The sequence below is a fragment of the Muntiacus reevesi genome, chromosome 10 (genome assembly GCF_963930625.1).
Source record: "Muntiacus reevesi chromosome 10, mMunRee1.1, whole genome shotgun sequence".
In the NCBI taxonomy this organism is placed as follows: Eukaryota; Metazoa; Chordata; class Mammalia; order Artiodactyla; family Cervidae; genus Muntiacus; species Muntiacus reevesi.
In genome coordinates this window covers 8,656,472-8,681,195 of record NC_089258.1, presented here as the reverse complement: position 1 = coordinate 8,681,195, position 24,724 = coordinate 8,656,472, and the positions used below count along the sequence as shown (strand labels likewise).

Genomic DNA, 24,724 nt, shown 5'->3' with positions numbered 1-24,724 from the left:
AGAGGAGGGAACATTCCCTCACTCATTTTATGAGACCAGCACTACCCTGATAACAAAGCCAGATGAAGCCACTACAAGAAAATAAAAGTACAGGTCAATATCCCTGATGAACAGAGATTTTAAAATTCTCAACAAAATGCTAGAACCAAATTCAATAGCAGATTAGAAGGGTCATACATCACTATCAAGTGGGATTTATTTCAGAGATACAAAGATGGTTCAACATCCACAAATCAATCAGTATGATACACCACATTAACAACTTGAAGAATAAAAATCATACAATCAACTCAATAGACACAGAAAAAACATGTGACAAGATTCAACACCCATTAATGATTTTTAAAAAAGACTCTCAATAAAGTGGGTATAGAAGGAATGTACCTCAACATAATAAAAGCCATATATGACAAGCCTTCAGCTAACATAATACTCAAATGTGAAAAGTTGAAAACTTTTCCTGTAACATTAGGAACAAAAGACAGGTGCTTATTATCACCACTTCTATTCAACTTAGTATTGGAAGTCTTAGGGAGAGCAATTAGGCAAGAAAATTTATGTATGTATATAAAACCCCAAAGACTCCACCAAAAACCTCTTAGAACTAGTAAACAAATTCAGTAAAGTTGCAAAATACAAAATCAACATAAAAAAATCAGTTGTGTTTCTATACACACTACCAACAAAATATCTGGAAAAAATTAAGAAACAATCCCACTTACAATAGCATCAAAAACAATAAAATACCTAGGAATAAATTTAACGAAGGAAGTGAAAGACCTATACATTGAAAACTATAAGACATGGATGAAAGAAATTGGAGAAGACACAAATGGAAAGATACCCTGTGTTCTTGGACTGACATGTTAATATTGCTAAAATGTCCATAACTACCCAAAGTGATCTACAAATTCAATGCAGTCCCTACCAAAATTCCAACTGCATTGTTCACAGAAATATAAAAAAATCCTAAAGTGCACATAGAAACACAAAAGACCCCAAATAGAATAATTCTGAGGAAGAAAAACAAAGCTGGAGCCATCATGCTTCCTGCTTTCAAACTATATTACTAGGCTATAGTAATCAAAACAGTATAGTACAGGCATGAAAACAGAAACATAGACCAATGCAATAGAATATAGAGTCCAGAAATATACCTACACATATACAGTCAGCCAATCTTTGAAAGGGAACCCAGAACACAAAATGAGGAAAGGATAGTCTTTTCAATAAATGGTGTTGAAAAAACTGAATAGTCACATGTACAAAAATGATACTGGACCCTATGTCACACCACCCACAAAAATTAATTCTAATTAAAGATTCAAATGTAAGACCTAAACCCATAAAACTCCTAGAAGAAAACACAGAAGAAAATCTCCTCTGCATTGGTCTTGGCAATGATATTTTTGTGTATATGAAAACAAAGCGAAAAATAAACAAGTGGGGACTTCCCTGGTGGTTCAGTGGTTGAGGATCCCCCTGCCAATGCAGGGTACATGGGTTCAGTCCAAACTCCAGGAAGATCCCACATGCCATGTAACAAATAAGTCCATGAACCACAACTCCATGAGCCCGCACTCTGACGACCACAAGCAGCAACTACTGAGCCTGCATGCCGCAACTACTGAAGCCTGAGTGCTCTAGGGCTCAAGTGCCACAACTACTGAAGCCTGAGCACCTAGAGCCCATGTTCCATAACAAGAGAAACCACCACAATGAGAAGCCTGAGCACCACAATGGAGAATGGCCCCTGCTTGCTGCAACTAGAGAAAGCTTGCACACAGCAATGACGACCCAGCATAGCCAATAAACAAATAAGTACCTTAAAAAATAAACAAAGTGGGAGTACATCAAACTAAAAAACTTCTGGAGGCTCTTTTCCTGCCACCTCTGAGTAGCTCAGAGATGGAGCCTGGGGTACATTCAAGATTCAGCTCCACTCATTACCCACCATCATGGCCAAGGAAGGAACTGGTGCTGGAGGGGTAACAGACATTAATATTGTTTTGCAAGAAGCGTTGAAGACCACTCTCATCACAATGCCCTAGCACATGGATTTTGCAAAGTTGCAAAGCATTAGACCAGTGCCATGCCCATCTTTGAGTGCTTGCATCCAACTGTGATGAACCTACATATGTCAAGTTCATTGAGGCCCTAATGAAGATTGATGACAACAAGAAACTAGGCAAATAGATGCATAAAAAGGTTTTGACAGTATTCAATACCCATTTATGGCAAAAAAAAAAAAAAATCCCCATATAGTGGACATAGAGGGAACCTACATCAACATAATAAAGTCCATATAAAGAAACCCACAGCAAACATCATTCTCAGTGATAAAAAAACTGAAAGCATTTCCTCTAAGATCAAGAATAAGACAATAATATCCACTCTCACCACTATTATTCAACATAGTTTTGGAAGCCCTAGCCATGGCAATCAGAGAAGAAAAAGAAATAAAAGGAATCTAAACTGGAAATGAAGAAGTAAAACTGTCACTGTTTGCAGAGGACATGATACTATACATAGAAAATTCTAAAGATGCTACCATAAAACTATTAGAGCTCATCAATGAATCTGGTAAAGTTGCAGGATACAAAATTAATACAGAAATCTCTTGTATTCCTACACACTAACAACTAAAGGTCAGAAAGAGAAATTAACAACCCATTGACCATCACAACAAAAGGAATAAAATACCTAGGAATAAACTTAGCTGAGGAGGCCAAAGACCTCAGAAAACTATAAGATACTGATGAAAGAAACCAAAGATGACACAGATGGGGAGATATACCATGTTCTTGGATTGAAAGAATAAATATTTTGAAAATGACTATACTACCCAAAGCAATCTACAGATTTAATGCAGCCATAGAATTAGAACAAAAAAAACTTTATGACTTGTATGGAAATACAAAAGACCCCAAATAGCCAAAGTAATCTTGAGAAAGAAAAATGGAGCTGGTGGAGTCAGGCTCCCTGACTTTAGACCATACTACAAAACAATATGGTACTGACACAAAAACAGAAATATAGATCAGTGGAATAGTATAGACAGTCCAGAGATAAACCTACCTATGGTCACCTAATCTATGACAAAGGAGGCAAGAATATATACAATGGAGAAAAGACAGTCTCTTCAATTAGTGTCCTGGGAAAACTGGGCAGCAACATGTAAATGAATGAAATTAGAACATTCCCTAACACCATACACAAAAATAAGCTAAAAATGGATTAAAAACCTAAATGTAAGACCGACACTATACGACTGTTGGAAGAAAACATAGGAAGACTACTCTTTGACATATATCACAATAAGATATTTTATGATCCACCTCCTAGAGTAATGGAAATAAAAGCAAAAATAAACAAACAGGATTTAATTAAACTTAAAAGCTTTGTACAGCAAAGGAAACCACAAACAAAACAAAAAAACAACCCTCAGAATGAGAGAAAATAATTGCAAAGGAAGCAATTGACAAGGTATTAATCTCCAAAATATACAAATAGTTCATGCAGCTCAGTATTAAAAAAAAAAAAAAACCCGATTGAAAAATGGGTAGAAGATCGAAATAGACATTTCTGCAAAGAAGACATATGGATGGCTAAACAGCACATGAAAAGATGCTCAACATCACTGATTATTAGAGAATTGCACATCAAAACTACAGTGAGGTATCAACCGATACATGTCAGAAAGGCCATCATCAAAAAGTCTATAACAATAAATGCTGAAGAGGGTGTACACTGTTGGTGGGAAAGTAAATTGGTACTCACACTATGGGGAACAATATGGAAGTTTCTTTAAAAAAAAAAAACTAAAGCTAGAATTAGCATATATCACAGCAACCCCAATCCTAGGCATATACCAGGAGAAGATCATAATTTGAAAAGATACATGCACCCCAGTGTTCATTGCAGCACTATTTACAATAGCCAGGACTTGGAAGTAATCTAAATGTCCATCAACAGAGGAATGGATAAAGAAGATACGGTACATATAGACAATGGAATATGACTCAGTAATTAAAAAGAACAAAGTAACACCATGTGTAGCAACATGGATAGACCTCGAGATTGTCATACTGAGTGAAGTAAGTCAGACAGAAAAAGACAAATAATCATATGATATTGCTTATATGTAGAAATGTTTAAAAGGGTACAGGGGCTTTCCTGGTGGCCAACTAGCTAAGACCACGCTCCCAAAGCAGGGGCCCAAGTCTGATCCCTGGTCAGGGAACTAGATCCCCAGGGCTGCAACTAAGAGTTTGCACGCCACAACTAAAAGATCCCACAGGCCACAACCAAATCTTTGAAAGTCACCTAATTTGCATGTCGCAATGAAGACTGATGATCTCATGTGCCACAGCTAAAGATCTCAAATGCCCAGCACAGTTGAATAAATAAACAGTTTTTAAAAGGGTATAAATGAACCTATTTACAAAACAGAAGTAGAGTCAGAGGTGTAGAAAGCAAACACGGTTACCAGGGGCTAAGCGGGGGAGAGATGAACAGGAAGACTGGGGTGGACATACACACACTGTATATATGAGACAGATCATTAGGAATCTCCTGTGTAGCACAAGGAAGTCTACCCAACATTCTTAATGGCCTATACAGGAAAAGACTCTTTTAAAAAAGAGTGGATATATGTATATGTGTAACTGATTCACTTTGCTATACACCTGAGACTAACAACATTGTAAATCAACTATACTCCAATTTAAAAAAAAAAAGAAAGAAAAGAAACTAGGGAAGTGGGTAGGCCTCTGTAAAATTCATGGAAAGGGAAAACCCTGAAAGTGGTTGGTTGCAACTGTGTAGTGGTTAAGGACTATGGCAAAGATTTTTCAGGCCAAGGATGTCATCAAGAAGTACTTCAAATGCAAGAAGTGGACAAATTTAAAACTTGGCTCTTGTTTAAAATAAATAAATGAGCAAGGTTCTGTGCAGCAAAAGAAAAAAATCAACAAAAACAAAGGGCAGTGTAGGGACACAGGAAATAGGAAAAAAATATTTACAAACCATATATCTGATAAAAGGTTAATACCTGAAACATATATAAGGAGCTCCTAAAACTCAATAGCAAAACAAACAAACAAAAAATCTAACTATAAACTGGGAAAAGAACCTGAAAATATATTTTTCCAAAGAAGATACACAAATAGCCAATCGATATATGAAAATATGTTCAATATATCACTAATCATCAGGGAAATGCAAATCAAAACCAGAAAGAGATATCACATCACACCTGTTAGGAGGACTATTATAAAAAAGATAAGAGATAACAAATGCTCCAAAGGGTGTAGAAAAATGAGAACACTTCTGTATTGCTGGTGAGAAAGTATACTGATATAGCCATAATAGAAAATAGTATGGAAGTTCCTCAAAAAAATAAAAATAGAACTACCATGTGATCCAGCAATCCCACTTCTGGGCATAAAAAATGAAAGGAATCATAGGAAATGCAAAGGAAATGAAATCACTACCTCTAAGTGATACCTGCGCTCCCATTTTCTGTGCATCATTACTCACAACAGCCAAGATATGGAAACAGCCTAAGTAGAAAACAAGCTTGTGATTATATATAAGGTTATATATACACAATGGAATATTATTCAGCCCCATATAAAAGGCTGAGTGACGAAGAACTGATGCTTTCAAATTGTGGTGCTAGAGAAGACAAGAGTCCCTTGAACTGCAAGGAGACCAGTCAATCCTAAAGGAAATCAACCCTGAATATTCATTAGAAGGACTGCTGCTAAAGCTGAAGTTCCAATACTTTGGCCACCTGATTCGAAGAAGTGACTCATTAGAAAAGACCCTGATGCTGGGAAAGACTGAAGTCAAAAGAAGAAGGCAACAGACTATGAGATGGTTAAATAGCATCACTGACTCAATGGACATGAATTTGAGCAAACTCCAGGAGATAGTGGAGGACAGAGGAGCCTAGCATGCTGCAGTCCATGGGGTCGCAAAGAGTTGGACACAACAAGAGGGAAACCTGGCATAAGAAAAAGAAGGAACCTGGAGGGGATTATGCTAAGTGAAATAAGTCAGAGAAACACAAATACTGTATGGTGCCACTTATATGGGGAATCAACAAAAAAGTCAAATACAAGAAGAAAGTAGAATGGCGGTTGTCAGGGGCTGGGGGTGGGGGGAAATGGAGAGATGTTTTAACGGGTGCAAACTTTCAGTTATAAAATGAGTAAGTTCTGAGGATCAAATGTATAGCATGGTGATTATAGTTAACAATACTGTACCATGGGCTTCCCTAGTGGCTCAGATGGTGAAGAATCCACCTGCAATGCGGGAGGCCTGGGTTCAGCCCCTGGGTTGGGAAGATCCCCTGGAGAAGGGAACAGGTACCCACTCCAGTATTCTTGCCCAGAGAATTCCATGGACAGAGACTGGCAGGCTACAGTCCATGAGGTGGCAAAGAATCAGATACAACTGAGCAACTTTCATTTATATTGTACTGTATACTTGAAATTTGCTAAGAAAGTAGGCCTCAAACTGTCTCACTACAAAAAACAAAAAGGTATAATTACATGAAGTGATGGAGGTATTAATTAACTTGTGGTAATTATTTCACAATATATACATATATCAACTCATCACATTGTACACTTTAAACATACACAATTTTGTCAATTATACCTCAATAATGCTGGGGGGAAAACCTAAGGGGAAACCTTCAAGGGCTTAGATTTGGCAATGGTTTCTTAAATATGATACCAAAAATACAGACAACAGAAGAAAAATTAGATAAACTGAATTTAAAATTTTTGTGCATCAAACGACACTATCAAGATATCAAGAGAGTGAAAAAATAACCCACAGAATGGAAGGAAATATTTGCAAATCATATATTTGGTAAGGGGCTATTATCCAGAATGTGCACATAACTCTTACAATTCATTAATCAGATTTATATTTTAGTAACAGTCCTGGGTCTGCTTGAAGGAATGGCAGAACATGGAGCCTGGAGCGAACTGAAGAGGCAATTACAGTGTTTCAGAGGAGAGGAGGTAAGGTCTCCATCAAGACAGGGGCTGGGAATAGAAGGCAGGCCTTTCAGATTCAACTTTTATTGAGCAGGAGACAGGGTCGGCTTGGGGGACTGACTAGCTGTGTGAAGTTTTCATTTCCGCATACTAGTGAGGCTGGGTGCCAGGACAGGATCTGGGTGTCTTTCAGGAAGGAAGGAGGGAGATTCCTACTCTTGCCTGGACTGAGTGCCTAGGGATGGGGGAAGCGAAAGTGTCAGCCTGCATAAATAGGCAGCACACCAGTCGTAGCCCGCACACGGACCCCCAGGCTGAAACTGTCCACCTCGCCTGAGCTCTGCCATGGCCATGGCTCAGCCACTGGTCCTGAGCATCCTTGTCCTGGTCCTGGCCTTCTGCATCCTCCAGGTCCAAGGTACCAAGGAGTTGCCTGGGGAGGGGAGGAAGACGGGGTGGGTGGGGAAGAGCTAGAGAGGCCTGGGTAGGAGCCTGCAAGCAGCCTCTCACTCCCTGCGAACCCCACCCACAGGCAGTGATGGAGGGGCACAGGACTGTTGCCTCACGTACAGCCGAAAGGAGATTCCCGCCAACATTGTCCGCGGCTACCGGAAGCAGAACATAAGCCTGGGTTGCGCCATGCCAGCTATCCTGTAAGTAGGTACAAGGGGTGGGTGCAGGCTGGCAGTTGAGTGGGAGGGCATGATGGGCAAGACTAGGACAGGCTTGCTAATCCCCAAACCCTAGGTTCTCACCTCGGAAACGCTCTCAGCCAGAGCTATGTGCAGACCCTAAAGAGGCCTGGGTGCAGAAACTGATGCGGCGCCTGGACAAGCCATCAGCCCCACGGAAACCAGCCCAGGACTGTAAGAAGAACAAAGGGGCCCCCAAGTCTGGCAAGAAGGGGAAGCGTTCCAAAGGCTGTAAGAGGTAAGGGAGCTAAGGACAGGGGGAGGGAGGTGAAGGAGAGCCTCGATCATGCCCTCAAACCCCTCTTCTGCCCTCCCAGGACTGAGACCTCAAAAGGGCCATAGCCCAGTGACCAGCCCGGAGTCCAGGAGGTCCCCACCAGTCTCACCAGGGCTTGGAGCCCCAACCGAAGGGACAAGAGAAGCTAGGAGAGAGGGAGGACTTGGGGGCCCCAGAGCAGCCACTTCATGCTGGCCTTGCCTCACCCCTTCTCCAGCTTCAATCACCCCTTCTGTATTCCCACCCTATCCTGCATGGCTGCACTGCCCACATCAGGCCAGGCCTAGAGAGGCAGAGAAGGGCATGTCCCCTAGGAAGTGTGAGAGGTGACAGCAGGACTGTCCCCTCTGAGGAAAGGCCACCCAGGGTCCTGGACCTGGCCCTGCTCCACACTACACACCACCCAGCTCTTTTTTCTTTGTAAATATGACTTATACCCAACTAAATAAACAGCCACTCTGGCCTTCTTCCCGTGTTTCTGTTCCTGTGTGTTTGTGTCGACAGAGAAGCCATTGTCACCACAGGGTGGAGGGGGGGTCACACACTCTAGGGTCCCGATCAAGAGCTCAGGCTGGAAAAGTTCTATGTTCTCGCCCGCCCCAAGACTTTCCTTGCTTCTCAGGTGCCCAGATCTGCAGGCAGTAAAAGAGAAGCTGACTGGCAGGGTGGGAGCTGGGCTGCTCCGGATCTAGGGGAAATCCCTGCCCATGGAGAGATGGTGGCTCCAGGGCACACATCCTCAACGGTTCTGCATGCCTCTGAGACCCTGAAGAGATCACTCACTTCTACCCCACACTCTCAGCTTCACCAGAGGCTGTCCACCCTTGCCTTTTGGCATACTGGAGGGAGGTGGGAGCCTGAGCCCGCCTGAACACAGGCAAACACAAGTTCTACTGGAACCTGCCCAACGCAGAGTTCCCATCTCCTCCCTAGGATTCCCTTCCACCCTGACCAGCGAAGGGGGGTACCTGGCCTCTGCTCCTTGCCCGATGGGGCTGTGTGCTCTCTGTTCCTATCTGGGGTCTCGAGTCCTCCCTCAGATTCCTTCCAGCTAGGAATGCATCCTCCCCACCCCTTCTTTTCTCCTTTCTTCCCTAGCTGGGCTCCAGGGTACTTTAGACACTTTAACCTCTTGAGGCCATGGAATGAGTCTCCAGTGACAGGTATTTGGAACCCCAGAAATCAGATGTAAATTAATCTCTTCTCCAAGAAGACTCCTGCCTGGCTCTCCTATACCTCTCCCTTCCCAGAGCAGAGACCCTCCAATTCCCCCACTTCACCCTTAGGTGAGGGAGGGGAGAGAGACAATTAGATGGGGCCAGGACAAGTGAGAAAGGAGGGGACAGGTCCTGGGAGTGGGGCAAGGAGCTAGAGGTGCCTGCCGCATCTCCTTGTTCTTCCTCTGGGGCCTGAGCGTGCCAGAGCACTTAACCACTTATTATCAAGTCATGAAAATATTTGCTGTCTGCTCCTCCTGAGGCCAGTGAAGACAGGGACTGCTCCCTACCTATCATCATGCAGCAGGTGTATTCTTAGTCTATAAACTCAGATGTGCAAGAGTTACTACACTTTAAAATGCTCTTTCAGGAATTCCTTGGCAGTCCATTGGTTAAAACTCAGCACTTCTAGGGCCCAGGTTCAACCCTGGTTGGGGAACTAAGATCCTGCAAGCTGCATGGCATGGCCAAAGACATACACACACACACAATATAAAATGTTCTTCCAACGAACCTGAAATGTTGTTGCTGAACAATAAGACGCTGGGATTCTTGGCCTCTGGAGGAGACAAATTCAATCCGGGGCCAGAGACGAAGCTGGATCACTCAGAGCTTTTGTGTAATAAAGTTTTATTAAAGTATAAAGGAGATAGAGAAAGCTTCTGATATAGACATCAGAAGGGGGCAGAAAGAGTGCCCCCCTGCTAGTCTTCAGCTGGATGTTATGTAGTCACTAGCAGTCTGTTAATGAAAAGAAAGGAATGTCTTAAAACTCAGAATGGCACGAGGCCCCTCATCCATAAATTGCACTTTGTGATAATCTTGGCACCAGATGATTCATCCCAGGCCATAAAATGATTGACTTGAATCTTGTAGAAGGGCAGATTACTACAGAAATAGTTTCATTTACATAGATTAGGGGAACAATATCTGAGTATAACATACTGGTTTGTCAAGTAGGTTCTGAACCATTTGGCGGAACTTGAAGTACATTAATATAGTTTAAGACAAATATTTCCATAAGAAGAAATGTATTGGTCAACTCAAAGTTTGAGAATAGTTAGCTTCAGGTGAAACCAGGTGTCACGGCAACACAGCATTTTAAGAGAAACCTCCTTTTAAATTTGTATAGAGAAGGAAAAAAATATTGCTAGTTTGTTTCCTCCTGCCGCTTAAGAGAGATAAAAATGTCTGGCACTTGCAGCCTATTTCCTCCACTTGGAGACCCCTGGCCTTCCTGCCTATTACCCTCTCAAACCTATTCCAAGGCCCTGCACTGGAGGGCTGGCAGTCTCAGGATCCCATCTGCCAAGGGCTGTGCAAAGGTCAAAGAAACAACAAGGCACAGGGGAGGCTTCCTACATGCCCCTGACATCCTCCCATCAGGGGATTTGTCTCACCAGTGAATGCCATGACCCTTGTGTTCCCAGCAGGTACAACTCCCGGGGTCTTGGACCCTCCAACTCATAGCTCTGTGCCACATTTGAGCCACAAGAGTTCAGCTGTGAGAGCCTCTGGGCTTGGTCCTGGCTTCCCCAGACACCCCCCAGAGCCATCTACTCAGGTCCTATTACCTGCTTCATCCCAGTCAGGGATTAGAGCCCACTGCCCACACTGGCTAGACATATACACCAATCCCCTCCAGGGTCTTAAGGAACTCTCTCCAAAACCCTCCCTTTTCTCAGCCCCTCCAAGGTAAAACCTCTTCCCAGGTTCACTCTAGACTTTTACAAAGGTAAAAGGGATTCTGACATCAGGGTGCTGATACTCTCAACCCTACCAAAATCTTCTCTTGCTCTAAAGAGAAAAGAAAATGACCAGCAAAAAGAGAAAAAAAGAAAAACGCAGGCAAAACAAAGCTTCATATTTCACTAAATTATCCTACCACATTGCATACCTGGTATTTGCCTCAAGCCCTGCCCTGAGTAGGCATGCAATATAATATCTATCTCATCAGAGAATGAGTCCCTACTCTCCTTTTCTGCCTTCATCTTTGACAATACTATCCTGTTCTTTCTTCCTTCTATAAGATGTATCATTCAAAAAAACCAAATAATACATACTCATGATTAATAAAATCAGAAAGTACCAAAACACTTACTCTGAACAACGATTTCCTGCAACTTTTAACTCTTAAGCTACTTCTTCTTGGAGTTAGTGCCATACGTCTAATGCTTTGTTCATACCTCTGTTTTTTTAAATTTACTTATTTTTAAAGTTATCAGTTGACTTCCTATTATAAAATGTGAAGATTTAGCTCTCTTACTAACCCTCTTCCCCTGTCACTCCAACACCTACACCACTATACAGTAGTCATGTATGGATGTATGAGTTGGACCATAAAGAAGGCTAAGCACTGAAGAATTGATGCTTTTGAACTGTGGTGTTGGAGAAGACTCTTGAGAGTCCCTTGGACTGCAAGGAGATCAAATTAGTCAATCCTAAAGGAAATCAATCCTGAGTATTCATTAGAAGGACTGATGCTGAAACTGAAGCTCCAATACTTTGGCCACCTGATGCGAAGAGCTGACTCATTGGAAAAGACCCTGATGCTGGAAAAGGTTGAAGGCATGAGGAGAAGGGAACAACAGAGGACGAGATGGTTGGATGGCATAACTGACTCAATGGACGTGAGTTTCAGCAAGCTCCAGGAAATGGTGAAGGACAGAAAAGCCTGGCGTGCTGCAGTCCATGGGGTCGCAAAGAGTGACTGAACAACTACAATTAGGCAATGATCAGAACTTACATTATAATGACCATGTAAATACTGTTCATTGCAGAGAAAAGTAGCATGCTTTGCTTACTCTCCTTTTGTCACTCAGCTTTTTTTTTGGTTAAGATTCTAATTGCTCTTCCTTTTTTAAAATACCTCTACTTCCCCATTATCACAGCCTCAATATTTTTCAAACATTTTTTCACAGGATTAAAGACCTAATGTTTAAAATATATGTTATAAGACAAATGGATAAGAAAGCTGTGGTACATATACACAATGGAATATTACTCAGCCATTGAAAAGAATACGTTTGAATCAGTTCTAATGAGATGGATGAAACTGGAGCCTATTATACAGAGTGAAGTAAGCCAGAAAGAAAAACACCAATACAGTATATTAACACATATATATGGAATTTAGAAAGATGGTAATGATGATCCTATATGCGAGACAGCCAAAGAGACACAGATGTATAGAACAGTTTTTTGGGCTCTGTGGGAGAAGGCGAGGGTGGGGTGATCTGAGAGAATAGCATTGAAACATGTATATTAACATATGTGAAACAGTTCACCATTCCAGGTTCGATGCATGAGACAAGTGCTCAGGGCTGGTGCACTGGGATGACCCAGAGGGATGGATGGGGAGGGAGGTGGGAGGGGAGTTCAGGATGGGGAATGCATGTAAACCCATGGTTGATTCATGTCAATGTATGACAAAAACCACTACAATATTGTAAAGTAATTAGCCTCCAACTAAAATAAGTAAAATATATGTTATAAAAGAAAATATAAATGTGTTTATAAACTTGTGGTAGAAAAAAACTTTTTAAACATAAAGCCATAAAACACAAACTATAAGGGGGAAAGATCAATACCACTGAATTCAAAAACAAGTAGGAATTCAGGGTAAAAATGGCAAATTAAGCACATGCATTTATTTTCACTCCTTCTTGAGTCCCAACTAAAACTATAGTAAATGTTTCTGGTGTGTGTATATGTTTATAAAGGCATCAAATCACAACAATATAAATGGGAGGGGAGACAAAAGTAACTTTCCAGAAGATTGCTGCTTAGATAAGTAAACATTTCAGTAAATAAATAAATAAATAAATAAGTACAAAGCATAAAATGAAATTATAAATTTGGAGGATTTCCAAATTTATGCTCATGCATAAAGTAAAAGTATTTTACTGAATACTAGTACAGTATGCCAGTGTTCAACAGTAAGACAATCAATGGCTTTTACTAGAAATGTGAAAAGGAAAAAATTCTAAACACCAGTCACCCCCAAAATGTATAAAACCATCATCCCATAAACATGAAAACTCATTGTAATCCCCAGAATCCTGGTTTTCCCTTAATACACAATTAGAATTGTCTAACAATAAATCATCCTCAGTGTTATCCAGAAAACAATACCATGTTTTTAAATGATTTTTTAGCACTATCTCTTCCATGAAATGATAACGCAACCACACACACACTTATGAAATGGTGGGCCTGTTCCTTGTCAGTGTTGCCTCAAAACCTTAAACTTACCGCTTCCCCTGATTCACTCCTTTGTAAATCCTTTAAGGGCCCCTTTGACACAAATGTAAAGGATGGATGGGGTGAGTAAGATTTCCCAGAATTACAGCTAATAAAAATGTCTTAACAACCTCAGAAACGAATGCCAAATTAAGCAACCAGATTTCTTAACACCCCCTCCCTCCATGGTACCTGGGCCACACTTTGGCTAGCAACTACTTTAGTCTTTACTTATCAACACAGCCTTTAGAGGGACATGATTACCAACGACAGGAACTTTCTTTTGACTGCTTCCTTTTAAAAATTAAAAATGGGGTATTATGGAGCTACCAGCACAGCACAACTGACATACTTGGCACCACCTATCCTGCTTTAAGGCATAGGAAGGTCAGTGAAACTGCATCTATACTTGCTATTTATGAAAGCTCAAAAGTAATTTGTTTCCTAACTTTAAACATTTACATGTGACTAAATGTCTTCAGTTTCCACTGACCTCTTTTGTGAAGTCCTCTTCCTTTCCCACACCTGAGTGTTATTTCTCCTAGTATTTGGGGACAAAGTAATGCTGTTTTGTTTAAAAAAAAAAAAAAATCAGGGTTTCTTTTCTTTGGTATCAATCTTGACCAGTGAATTACCATTTTTATGGATGCTGAAATTGCCAAATCTTTTTCTAATGCCTATATTTGGAATCCTCCTAGTAACGGTTATTCTGCAATTCCCCTACAGAGATCATGCTAGAAATGTCAACCAGCTAAAAACTTTATTTTCTTCAAGACATCCATTTCCCAGCTGGCGGCAAATCAAAACTCCCCAGGAAAACTCTGCTGACATGTTCTTGAAGACTTTTGCTTTACAGACATGGATTGTGCTAATAATAAATTTTAGTCTAATATTAAACGAACTCCACCTGTGATTTACCTGAGCGGCAGGCAGCAATTTCGGTTCATAATACCCCACAACGGATGTCTAACTCCATTAGGCTTTATTGCCCGACTCCGCCACCAGGAGGCAGCATCGTCGCCGCGGTCCTTGGTCCTCTAAAGGCAAACATTCAGCTATTCTCTTTTCCTTCATCTTTCTGGGATCATTTGTTTTATTATTATTATCTTTACTATTTTCCTCAAATTGTCTCATGCTAGGCCAGAAATTTCTGTGTGCACTGATGAGCAGGACAAACTCGTTTTTCCGCCCTTGTCCGGAAGAAAGCATTTCATCCTCTCGCACCGAGCACTGAGCCCGGCACAGAGGCGCTCAGAAAACCTCCGTTAAAGAAAGAAACCCTTCTCCGAGTTCAGTAATTACGTGGTTTAAGGACTCAGTTAGGTGCGGGTTATTTATGCTGCGAAGGAAGTCCCGGAGACATAGAGTGACCTTTCTTCAGCCTTTAAGCTTTAAGACAAACATGACCGTGTCCTCCACGTTGAGGCTGGACTCGGGATAAGTCGGGAATACTTGGGGTGGGAGAGACACTCACCAACACCAGCCTCCCGCTGCCCACGCGTCCCTGCCCGCCCGGTACCCGCGGGTTCAGTGGCCCGAGTGGCGAAGATTTGTCCAGACGGCCGCTGTGCTCAGCCCGGGGTAACCGCCTCCCTGGGGGGCTTCCCGGGTTCACTCTGACCCCAGGGCCCCCGGGCTGCAGGTCCCGCGCACAGCCTGAGTCTCCCTTCCGCACGTTCCGACCGCGCGCCGGGACCCCTGGCCTCGGGGACCAGCGGGGGCCTGGAGAGGGGACAGCACCAGAGGCCGGACTTTGGACCCAACGCCCTTCCCAATCTCTCTGAGGAGCCCGCCGGGTCGCGGCCGCACCCGGACCTTGCTAGAGCATCCGCGGCCAGCCGGCACGCTGCCCACGCCTCCGCCAGAGCGGCGCTCCAGCCAGAGCCTCCTTTCCCAGGCTGGAGCGCCCTCTGCAGGCCTGGGAAGGGAGACACATCGGGCACGCAGAAGTGGAGACAATCACAGCGCCTGTGTGTGTGCGCGCGCACGCACACATACACGTGGCAGGCACACCAGTCACGCTCAGCCACATATGCACATTCATCCATTCAACAAACATTTATTAAGTGTCTAATGGAGCTCCTCTCCACGATCCCCAACCCCCCTCTACTCCCACTCACTGACTAAAGTGCCCTCCACCCAAGATCTGCGACCCGTGGGACATGGGTTTGGTCACACCGGGAGCATGAAGGCCGAGTGGGCTCCTTGAAAGAGTATGAACCACCCCGAGCTGGGAGATTTGTCCAGAGTTGACACTAAACCAGGATCACCACAAAGGTCACTTGGCTGAGAAAAGACAAATAGGTGAAGCATGAAGCACATTCCAGGTGTATGGTCAGACACTGTTACAAACCCACCACCCTGGTCTCCAACCCACCCCCTCTTTCACTGGATCATTTAAACCAATGACTGGGGAGTTGGTGCCTTAACACCTTCCGCACGCAGATCCTGTGTCCTCTCACTTTCTGCCATTATAGAGGGTACCATCACAACAGCTGACAGCTGTCACCTTCCCTGAGCCCTCTTCATCTCCCTGATCTGTCAGTGCTAGGGGCTTCCAGGCCCTGGAACTTGATCCCTTTTGTCTACACTCATTCCCTTGATGATCTCATTGTCTTAAGGTTTTAACGACCATGCATATGCTCCCAAATTTTTATCTTCAGCTAGAATCTCTCCCTTGAACTCTGAACTCATACTACCAACTACCTACTTAACATCTCCACTTATATGCCCAAAATTCAGCTTCATCTTAAAAAATCAAAGCAAGGCTCCTGGATGGAGGGCTAAATTAGGATCTTGGGATTAAAACACATCTGCGAGCTAAGTCATGTTGTGTTCGGTTGTGTTCAACTCTGAACACATCTGTACCCCATGAACTGTAGCCCGCCAGGCTCCTCTGTCCATGGGATTCTCCAGGCAAGAATACTGCAGTGGGTTGCCATGCCCTCCTCCAGGGGACCTTCCTGACCCAGGGATCAAACCTGTGCCTCCTGTGTCTCTTGCATTGCAGGCAGATTCTTTTCCGCTGAGCCACCGGGGAAGCCGCAAAACACAGATGCTACTATATACAAAATAAATAACCAGCAAGAATCTGTATAGCACAGGGAAATATATTCAATATCTGTAATAACCTATAGTGGAAAAGAATATATATACATATGTGTGTGTATATATACACACACACACAACTTAATCACTTAGCTGTATACCTGAGACTAACATAACATTCTAAGTCAACTATACTTCAATAAAATTTTTTTTTAAAAAGTCTCCTGACCATTTCACAAACCTACTCCTCTACAACTCTTCCCATGTTGATAAATACAACTCCAACCACTGCATTGCTCAAGCCAAAACCGTTGCACTATTTTCTCTGTCTTTTTCTTGTCTTTCTCTCATATCCTGTGCTGAACCCCTCAGCAGAGCTCTTTGGTTCTGCTTCAAAATATTTCCAGAATCTGAGCACTTCTCACCAATCACAGCAACCTCATGTCCTCCCTGGATTATTGCAAATGCCTCCAACCTGGTCTCCAGGCTTCCATTTTTGCACCACTTTGGTCTATCCTCCATCTGACAGCCAGAGGGAGCCTTTAACACATGCCAGATCATGTCACTGTTAAAAACCCTCCAAAGCTTCCCCCAACGCATTTCAGAGAACAGAAACCCTGCAATAACCTACAAAGCCCTACACTATCTGTCCCATATTGTTATCTGGCTGTATCTTCTACCACTCTGCTCTTTGCTCACTTTCCTCCCATAACAATGGCCTCCTTTCTATTCCTCAGATACACTCTTGCCTCAAGACCTTCACACTCGTTGTTTTCTCCAACAGAGCATCTTCCCCAGCTCTCCACATGGCTCTCTCCCTCACCTTCTTCAGATGAGCTCTCTGCTCAAATGTAATCAGAGAAGACTTCCGTGGCCATCCTCCCCAATACTCCCTATCCCTCTGGCCCTGTTTATTTTTCTTCATAGCACTTTCTGCAATCTGACATACTATTTTTTTTTTTCTTGCTTGCTTATTGCTGGTTTCCTTCATTAGAATAAAAACTCCACAAGAGCAGGAATCTTTCTGGTTTACTGCTGTGTCCCAGGGCCAAGAACAGAGTCTGGAACATAAGACGCCCTCAATAAATATTTGTTGAATGAATGTGGTGTAAATCCCTTGTATATAATTATTTCATTATTTCACATTTTGCTGCTGATTCTCAGGATCTTTCCCAACAGAAATTCCAGGAAGAGAGTATTAAAATTTAATTGAAAGCGTAATGCCAGCTCAGCACAATACTCTTGTATCATACAAGATCTTGGTGGGAAATAAATGGCATGACCCAAAAGGCTTAATTTTTAAAAATTTAGTGAAGTGCCATTTACAGAGGTGAGGGCAGGGTTACCGTGGGCAGCCACTGTACATGAATTGCATAGCTCCAAACTTCAGGCCACCTCTCCTTCTCAGCCAAGTGACATTAAGTATACCGTCTGAAATTCTGCCCATTGAGACTTCCCTTCACTGTTGTCTTTCAGGGCCACCCCTGAAGGCAAACAACCATCTATTTCTGACTGATGCCAGCATACCTTAGAGACCCATCTGAAAATCAAGACCAAGAATTTTCTCTCTATAGTGACTTTGTAGAAAATTTCTCCATGAAGGCATAAGTGTGATCAGAAGAAGAGATAGAAAACAATACAAGTAAGAATCTGAGTCACCCACCCGTGTTTTATCCATGCCTTCTGAAACTTCTAAGGCCTGATCTCAAATGTACAATGTTCATTTGACAGTAGAATGCTATCAGGCACATCTAACTATACAGTTTGCTATAGATAACACCTAGGTTGTATTGCCACTGGGTGATCTATAGTTTACACTATAGTCTAAGTTTTAGACCAGGGTCCAGTGGCAAATCAGAAACTGGTTTTCAAGTAGAAAATAATCATTAGGGTGTTGGACACCCTAAATCTTTGCTGTAAGCCTCCTACTGGGGCTCCTACGCACCCTTCTCTGCCACAGACAGTCTGAAATTCATTGGATTTACAAGTCATAGGCTCAAATAGCCAGGCAGATTTCCCCAGAGCCTAAACCTGCTGCAGACCCCTTCCTCGCTCTAGGCCTCAGTCAAAACTGCCAGCTTTATGCCATATCCAGTAATATTTTGCTATACTACTCCTAAATAGGATAGATGTTGCCTCCCAAATCCAAGCTTCTCTTTAAGCATTGTGCCTCTTCATATAAAGGTGCAACATTCCCCAGATCACTTTTTCTCAGTTCCTGCCTACTTCCTATGCTGTGTGCTCAGTTGCTTGTCGTGTCCAACTCTGTCGACCCCATGGACTGTAGCCCGCCAGGCTCCTCTGTCCATCGGATTTTCCAGGTGAGAATACTGAAGGGGGTTGCCATGCCCTCCTCCAGGGACCCATGTCCGACCCAGGGATCAAACCTGCATCTCTTGTGTCTCCCTGTAAGGAATGATAGGCAGATTCCTTACCCACTGAGCCACCTAATAGCCTAGAAATTTTATCTGTGTGGCAGGATCCTGAAGTTTTGGAAGACTTTTTCTCTCCCTCTGTCATATGTAGTAGGTCTTACTGAAGCATTTAAGGCAAATGCTATTTCTCATGCGCCAGTAAACCTAATGCCATCAGTTTAAAGGACCATTTTGATATCCTTGGGATACCCAGATTACCTTATGATAATCAGAGTAGGAAAGCTGACATATCCCTGAGATAGACAATGCAGGGGTATTTCTGTCATTACAGTTGGAAAGGAACGGATTTCGTCAGTCTTTAAGTAGCTGGTACAGAAATAAGGCATGTGCTAGTTTATTAGCTATAGTATGCCAAAGTATCTTTAATTGGAGGCAATACAAATTCTCTTTAAATCTTTGAAGGTGCTCTCATCTATGCACCTTATCTAGCAACAAAGCACTGCTTAAAGTTTACTACTGTAGTGGGGAATGTGGTGGGACAGGCCCATTCAAAGGACTCTCACATGGCCTTCCTGACATAATTTTCCTTCCTCCATGGTCAAGGAACCAGTGTGGAGACTTTGCTAATCACTATGTATACTTATCCCCACTATACATTCTGAGGGCTTCCCAGATGGCTCAGATGATAAAGAATCTGCCTGCAATGTGGGAGACCTGGGTTCAATCCCTGGGTCGGGAAGATTCCTCTGGGGGGAGGGAATGGCTACCCACTCTGGTATTCTTACCTGGAGAATTCCGTGGAGCAGAGTTGGACACAACTGAGAAACTAACACAAACTAGAGAAATAACCACTGGATAAGTCTTACAGACTCACTGTGAAATGAACCTGGATCAAGATGCTTCTGTCACCTCAACTCCATAAACCCTCATTCTGACTAGTGGATCACAGTGGGGTTTTGGGTCCCTAAGACTCATACTAACATGAGACAGTACCCAAAGATCTCTTTTCTGTTCCCCTATTCATAGTCACTCTTGCAAATTGTTACAGATCTCTCTGGGAAAGGAAGGCTTAGAGCAGTGAGTCTCAAATTTTAGCATACATCAAAAGCAACCATCAGAAAGGCTCATCAAAATACAGATTGCTAGGCCACTCCCAGAGTTTCTGACTCAGTGGAGTTGGGGCAGAGCCCAAGAATTTGAATTTCTGACAAGTTCCCAGATGATGCCACTACTGCTAGCCCAAGGATCACATTTTGAGAAAGATCTATAGAATGCACCTATGAAAAGACTCAGGCCTTCCCACCACTCACCTCCCAACACCCGATCAAAGGGCTTCAGGTCTGGGGAACTGATTTAAGTCATGGAACTGGATAAAAGACTGTAAATCCCCAATACAATTTGAATCAAATTTCTCCCTACCAGGACTAGACATTTCACACTTATATGAGTCAAGTAGCACATCAGTAAGTTGTCCACATGTTTCATTCGGAGGAACACTATGATCAATTAACCACTACCACAGATCCTCATGCTCAAAGCATAAAGATTAACAGGTGTCCCTTCAGCTTGACATTCCCAGGTGGTACTAGTGGTAAAGAATCTCCCTACAAATGCAGGGTGATACAAAAGGCACAGGTTAGATCCCTGGGTCAGGAAGATCCCCTAGAGTAGGAAACGGCAAACCACCCCAGTATTCTTGCCTGGAAAATCCCATGGACAGAGGAGCCTGATGGGCTACAGTCTATGGGGTGGCAAAGAGTTGGACATGACCGAGAATTCACATGCACGCACACCCACACACACCTGCAGCTTATTTAGTAATTCCATTCATCTTATTGCTCAGAAGGTGAGCATCTGGACTCTACCATTCAAAGATTCCATCATTCTCCTCAAAATAAGACTGCCCAGTCCTAAGAGAATATCTCTCATCCTCATCTCCTGCCTACTAAGGAAACCACTACAGTGCTTTTCAAAGTTAGTGTTCCCATCACCAATGCTTTTCTTATGACCTTGAAGAACTAATTGTCTTCCTGGGTCCTTCAGAGGTAGTGATTGCACCCAAGAGGGGCCCTCCAGAAGCCAGAATTGAAAGAGACACATGCACCCCAATGTTCATTGCAGCACTGTTTATAATAGCCAGGACATGGAAGCAACTTAGATGTCCATCGGCAGACAAATGGATAAGGGAGTTATGGTACGTATACACAATGGAATATTACTCAGCTATAAAAAGGAATGCATTTGAGTCAGTTCTAATGAGGTGGATGAAACTGGAGTCTATCATTATACAGAGTGAAGTAAGCCAGAAAGAGAAACACCAATACAGTATATTAACACATATATATGGAATTTAGAAAGATGCTAACAATGACCATATATACAAGGCAGCAAAAGAGACACAGATGTAAACAACAGAATTTTGGACTCTGTGGGAGAAGGCAAGGGTGGGATGACTTGAGAGAATAACATTGAAGCATGTATATTACCATATGTAAAATAGTTGACCAGTGCAAGTTCAATGCATAAAGCAGTGCACTCAAAGCCGGTGCTCTGGAACAACAAAGAGGGATGGGGTGGGGAGGGAGGTGGGAGGGGGGTTCAGGATCGGGGAACACATGTGCACCCGTGGCTGATTCATGTTGACACATGGCAAAAACCATCACAATATTGTAAAGTAATTATCCTCTAACTAAAATAGGTTAATTAATTTTTAAAAAGAGGGGCCCTCCAACATTCCCATCTCTCTAATCTTTGCACCCCTTCCTCTCTTTTGCTACTCAAAGTATATTCTGAGGACCAGCAGTATCAGCATCACTTAGAATCTTGTTAGAAACAGAACATCATGGGCTTCATCCAGAACTACTGAAGCAAAATCTGCAGTTTAATAAGATCCCCCAGTGAGTCGTATGCACATCACAGTTTGAGGAAGACTATTCTACAATGTGTCAGTGAGGTTCTAGCATCTCAACCTCCCAATCATAGGCCACTGCTGAGTCCAGGTTTCCAGCAACCAACCCAATAAATTATTAGCACTATTCCCAAGTGCTTGGCTAATACAGTGATACCCCAATCCTGGATAAGGGCATCCATGTCAATAAATTTGTCCTCACTGGTCCCCAAGATTCTCCCAATACAGCTGACAAGTTCTTACAGCTCCTTCAGTGAATATGCTTTTGTTCTTGGAGCTATTAGGTAGTTAGAATAGGAAAAAGGAGTCCAAAATGGCAATGACTAAAAGATAAAGAAAGAGAAAAGCCCACAAAAATGGAACAAAAGAAAATCCACTTTTTTCTGAGTGAGATGTTCAGGTGAAACAAATACGCCACCTTCCTGGCTAGCCCAACTTGCACAGGGCAGGCTATAGGTGGGAGGAGACAAAACATATAAAAAGAGGAAGCCAAGCCGGATTGAGGCCTCTCCTTTCCGGTCGGCCTGTCCTCATGCCTCGAGGGTGTACTTTCCTTTGCTTGCTGAATAAAACTCTGAGCTGTAACTGAGCTGTAACACTGGTCTGCCATTTCAAATCTTTGCTGCGGCAACACAGAACCGAGGAAATTACACACTCCCCCAACATATCTGGTCCCGTGACTCAGATTTAACCTGGCTGAAACAACCTCTGCTCAGCCCCAGCTAGGTGGAGACCAAGAACAGCAGAAGTCCAACTTGGCAAAACTCACGTGGTGGAAACTGAACGCAAAGGAATCCCAGTGCAGTGGAAGTAACAAGAAGCCTAGTGTGCTGAAAACCAAAACAACAAAAAAACAAACTTGGCAGAAAGCTTACACAGCTCAGTCTCAGATTCCAGAAGACCTCCAGTTAAGGTAGGAGGTCCTCGCCCCCATGGTTGGAAGGATACATGGCTAAGAAAATCTTAATTATTTTACCATCTCTCATTTCTTGTTTCCTCGAACCCCCTGCTAACAGGCTACTGGCAGTGGGTGCAATTGAGGGAACCTGGCAGGGGCAACTCCCCAGTGCGTCCCAAAAGCTCCACTATTCTCTGCTCCCCAGTAGCTGTTGCCCAAGCAGGTGAGGGTTCTTCTGTCCTTAACCTCCTTTGTGCCAAGGATAAAGCCAATGAAAACTGTGGGCACCAGGTCAGGCATTTAAGTTTTTCTGGCAAGTTATAAAAGGGGTTCCTCAGCACAATTTTCCCACTGCTTTTTCCTCCTGTCCTTCAGCTCCTCTTTCTTCCATCTATGCCACTGTTTACAAGTATTGGACAGGCCATTATCTTTCCACCTCTGAAAACTGTGTTTGAAACTGTTTACCTAAAATTGGGATTCAAGCCCACGTGGCAGGGACTCGGTGCTCTGCTTGGTCACTCAGTCGTGTCTGGCAGGGACTCACACCCGGCCAAAACCCATGGAGCCTGGTTTCAGGACCTAGTGAAGCTCAGGTGATGTCTCATTGTAGAAAGAATTCAGTGAGAGACACAGTGACAGGTAAGAGTGATAGAATTTGTTCGAATTCAGGCAGAAGCACAGTCCACAAAGTGTGCCATCACAGAGGGTGTATGTGGCGACCATGAAATGTGTGGTTAGTTTTTGTAAGCCAGGTGATTTCATATGCTAATGAGTGGGAGGATCATTCCAACAATTGGGGAACCACCCACTCCTTGGTCTTTTGATAGTGCCTCTGGGTGTGGCATTTAGCTTGCAGATTGGCGATCCAGGTTTAGTTGAATTTGACTTGACTGCCATCTTGGACCCATTTGCCGGCTTTATTTATAAACCCATAAACCCATCTAATGGGTTTATGTTATGCTCTTGGGCTCTGTCATTCTCTCAAAAATTGTGCCCCGCCCCGCTTCTGTCCTGTTTCGTGCTCTTTTCTTGAGCCCCATCCGGGCCCACAATGTTGTGTCTACAATCTTCTGGCAGGATGACCAGAAAATAGCTGACCTTGGGAGGAAAATACTCCCAATAAAATATTATTGGAAAATAATATCCAATCCCTCTAGATATTCAGGCCTTCATCTTCCATATTTCCTACAACATGGGCAACAACAGCACCTCTCAGTGGACCCACCAGGGCAGGTGTCAGGCACACAGTGCTTGCTAGGAGCGCATCTGCTGGTGGCATCCCTTCAGGGACAATTGGGCTTCCAGGGATAATGTTTGCCACTTTGGGAGTTAGGCCTGTAGGCCGTTTGGGCCCAAACCCTTACCACCCTTCTCCTAAAGTTACAAACATATCCCCAGATCAAATCTCCACTCCACTTTTATGGAACATCTGGTCTGTTGCCTCTTATCAATTTGTTCTTAAGCCATTTACTAACTCCTACAACTTACTAACTCTGCCCCCTCTGTAGGCAACATTGCTCCACCTAGCTTATCATTAAAGTACCCTTAATGCCCCTAACAAGGCCAGATAACCCACTCCTTTGTCATTACTTCTATTATTACCTAGAGTGGGTCTATGACAATGAAATGTTTACCATTGGAGACACCCTAACCTGCTCTTATGGAGGACTAGGGGAGGAAATCAGTAACTTACATTCCCTCAGAGCAATAAGGGGATAAGACTTATGGCTATTTTGCCAGGTTCCCAGTCTCAGGGCACACGCTTGGATTGCGTTACATCATGGTATCTATTCCCATCCGTGTGGACAAACTGGCAATGAGTTAAGATTGCAACCCCTTAATCCTACCCACCACTAGTCATGCTGGAGACCTTGGAGATGCCCAATTCCAGCCTGGGGTCCCAGAAGGTCAACCTGCGTAGGGTCCCCAGGAGGCTGTCATGCCTCACCCTGCTCGGGATCCACCAGCCCAGGGTCCCAGGAGGCTGACATGCCTCAACCTGCCCAGGGAATCAATCTCCAGGAGGTTGCCACTTTTCAACCTGCCTGGGG

At 43.3% G+C, this 24,724-nt stretch overlaps 1 protein-coding gene, 1 long non-coding RNA gene and 1 pseudogene across 2 annotated transcripts in view; 2 read left to right on the top strand and 1 right to left on the bottom strand.

Annotated features, from left to right (window-relative positions):
* The window catches only part of LOC136176597 (uncharacterized), a 165,973-nt gene that overhangs the window by 118,443 nt on the left and 22,806 nt on the right, over positions 1–24,724 (bottom strand). The window lies entirely within an intron of this gene.
* On the top strand, positions 1,959–4,932 carry LOC136176853 (small ribosomal subunit protein eS12 pseudogene; annotated as a pseudogene).
* On the top strand, positions 7,280–8,454 carry CCL21 (C-C motif chemokine ligand 21). The gene is made up of 4 exons (XM_065947210.1): positions 7,280–7,434; positions 7,549–7,669; positions 7,764–7,946; positions 8,026–8,454. The coding sequence occupies exons 1-4, from the start codon at positions 7,362–7,364 to the stop codon at positions 8,048–8,050; spliced, it is 402 nt and encodes a 133-aa protein (XP_065803282.1). The 5' UTR covers positions 7,280–7,361; the 3' UTR covers positions 8,051–8,454.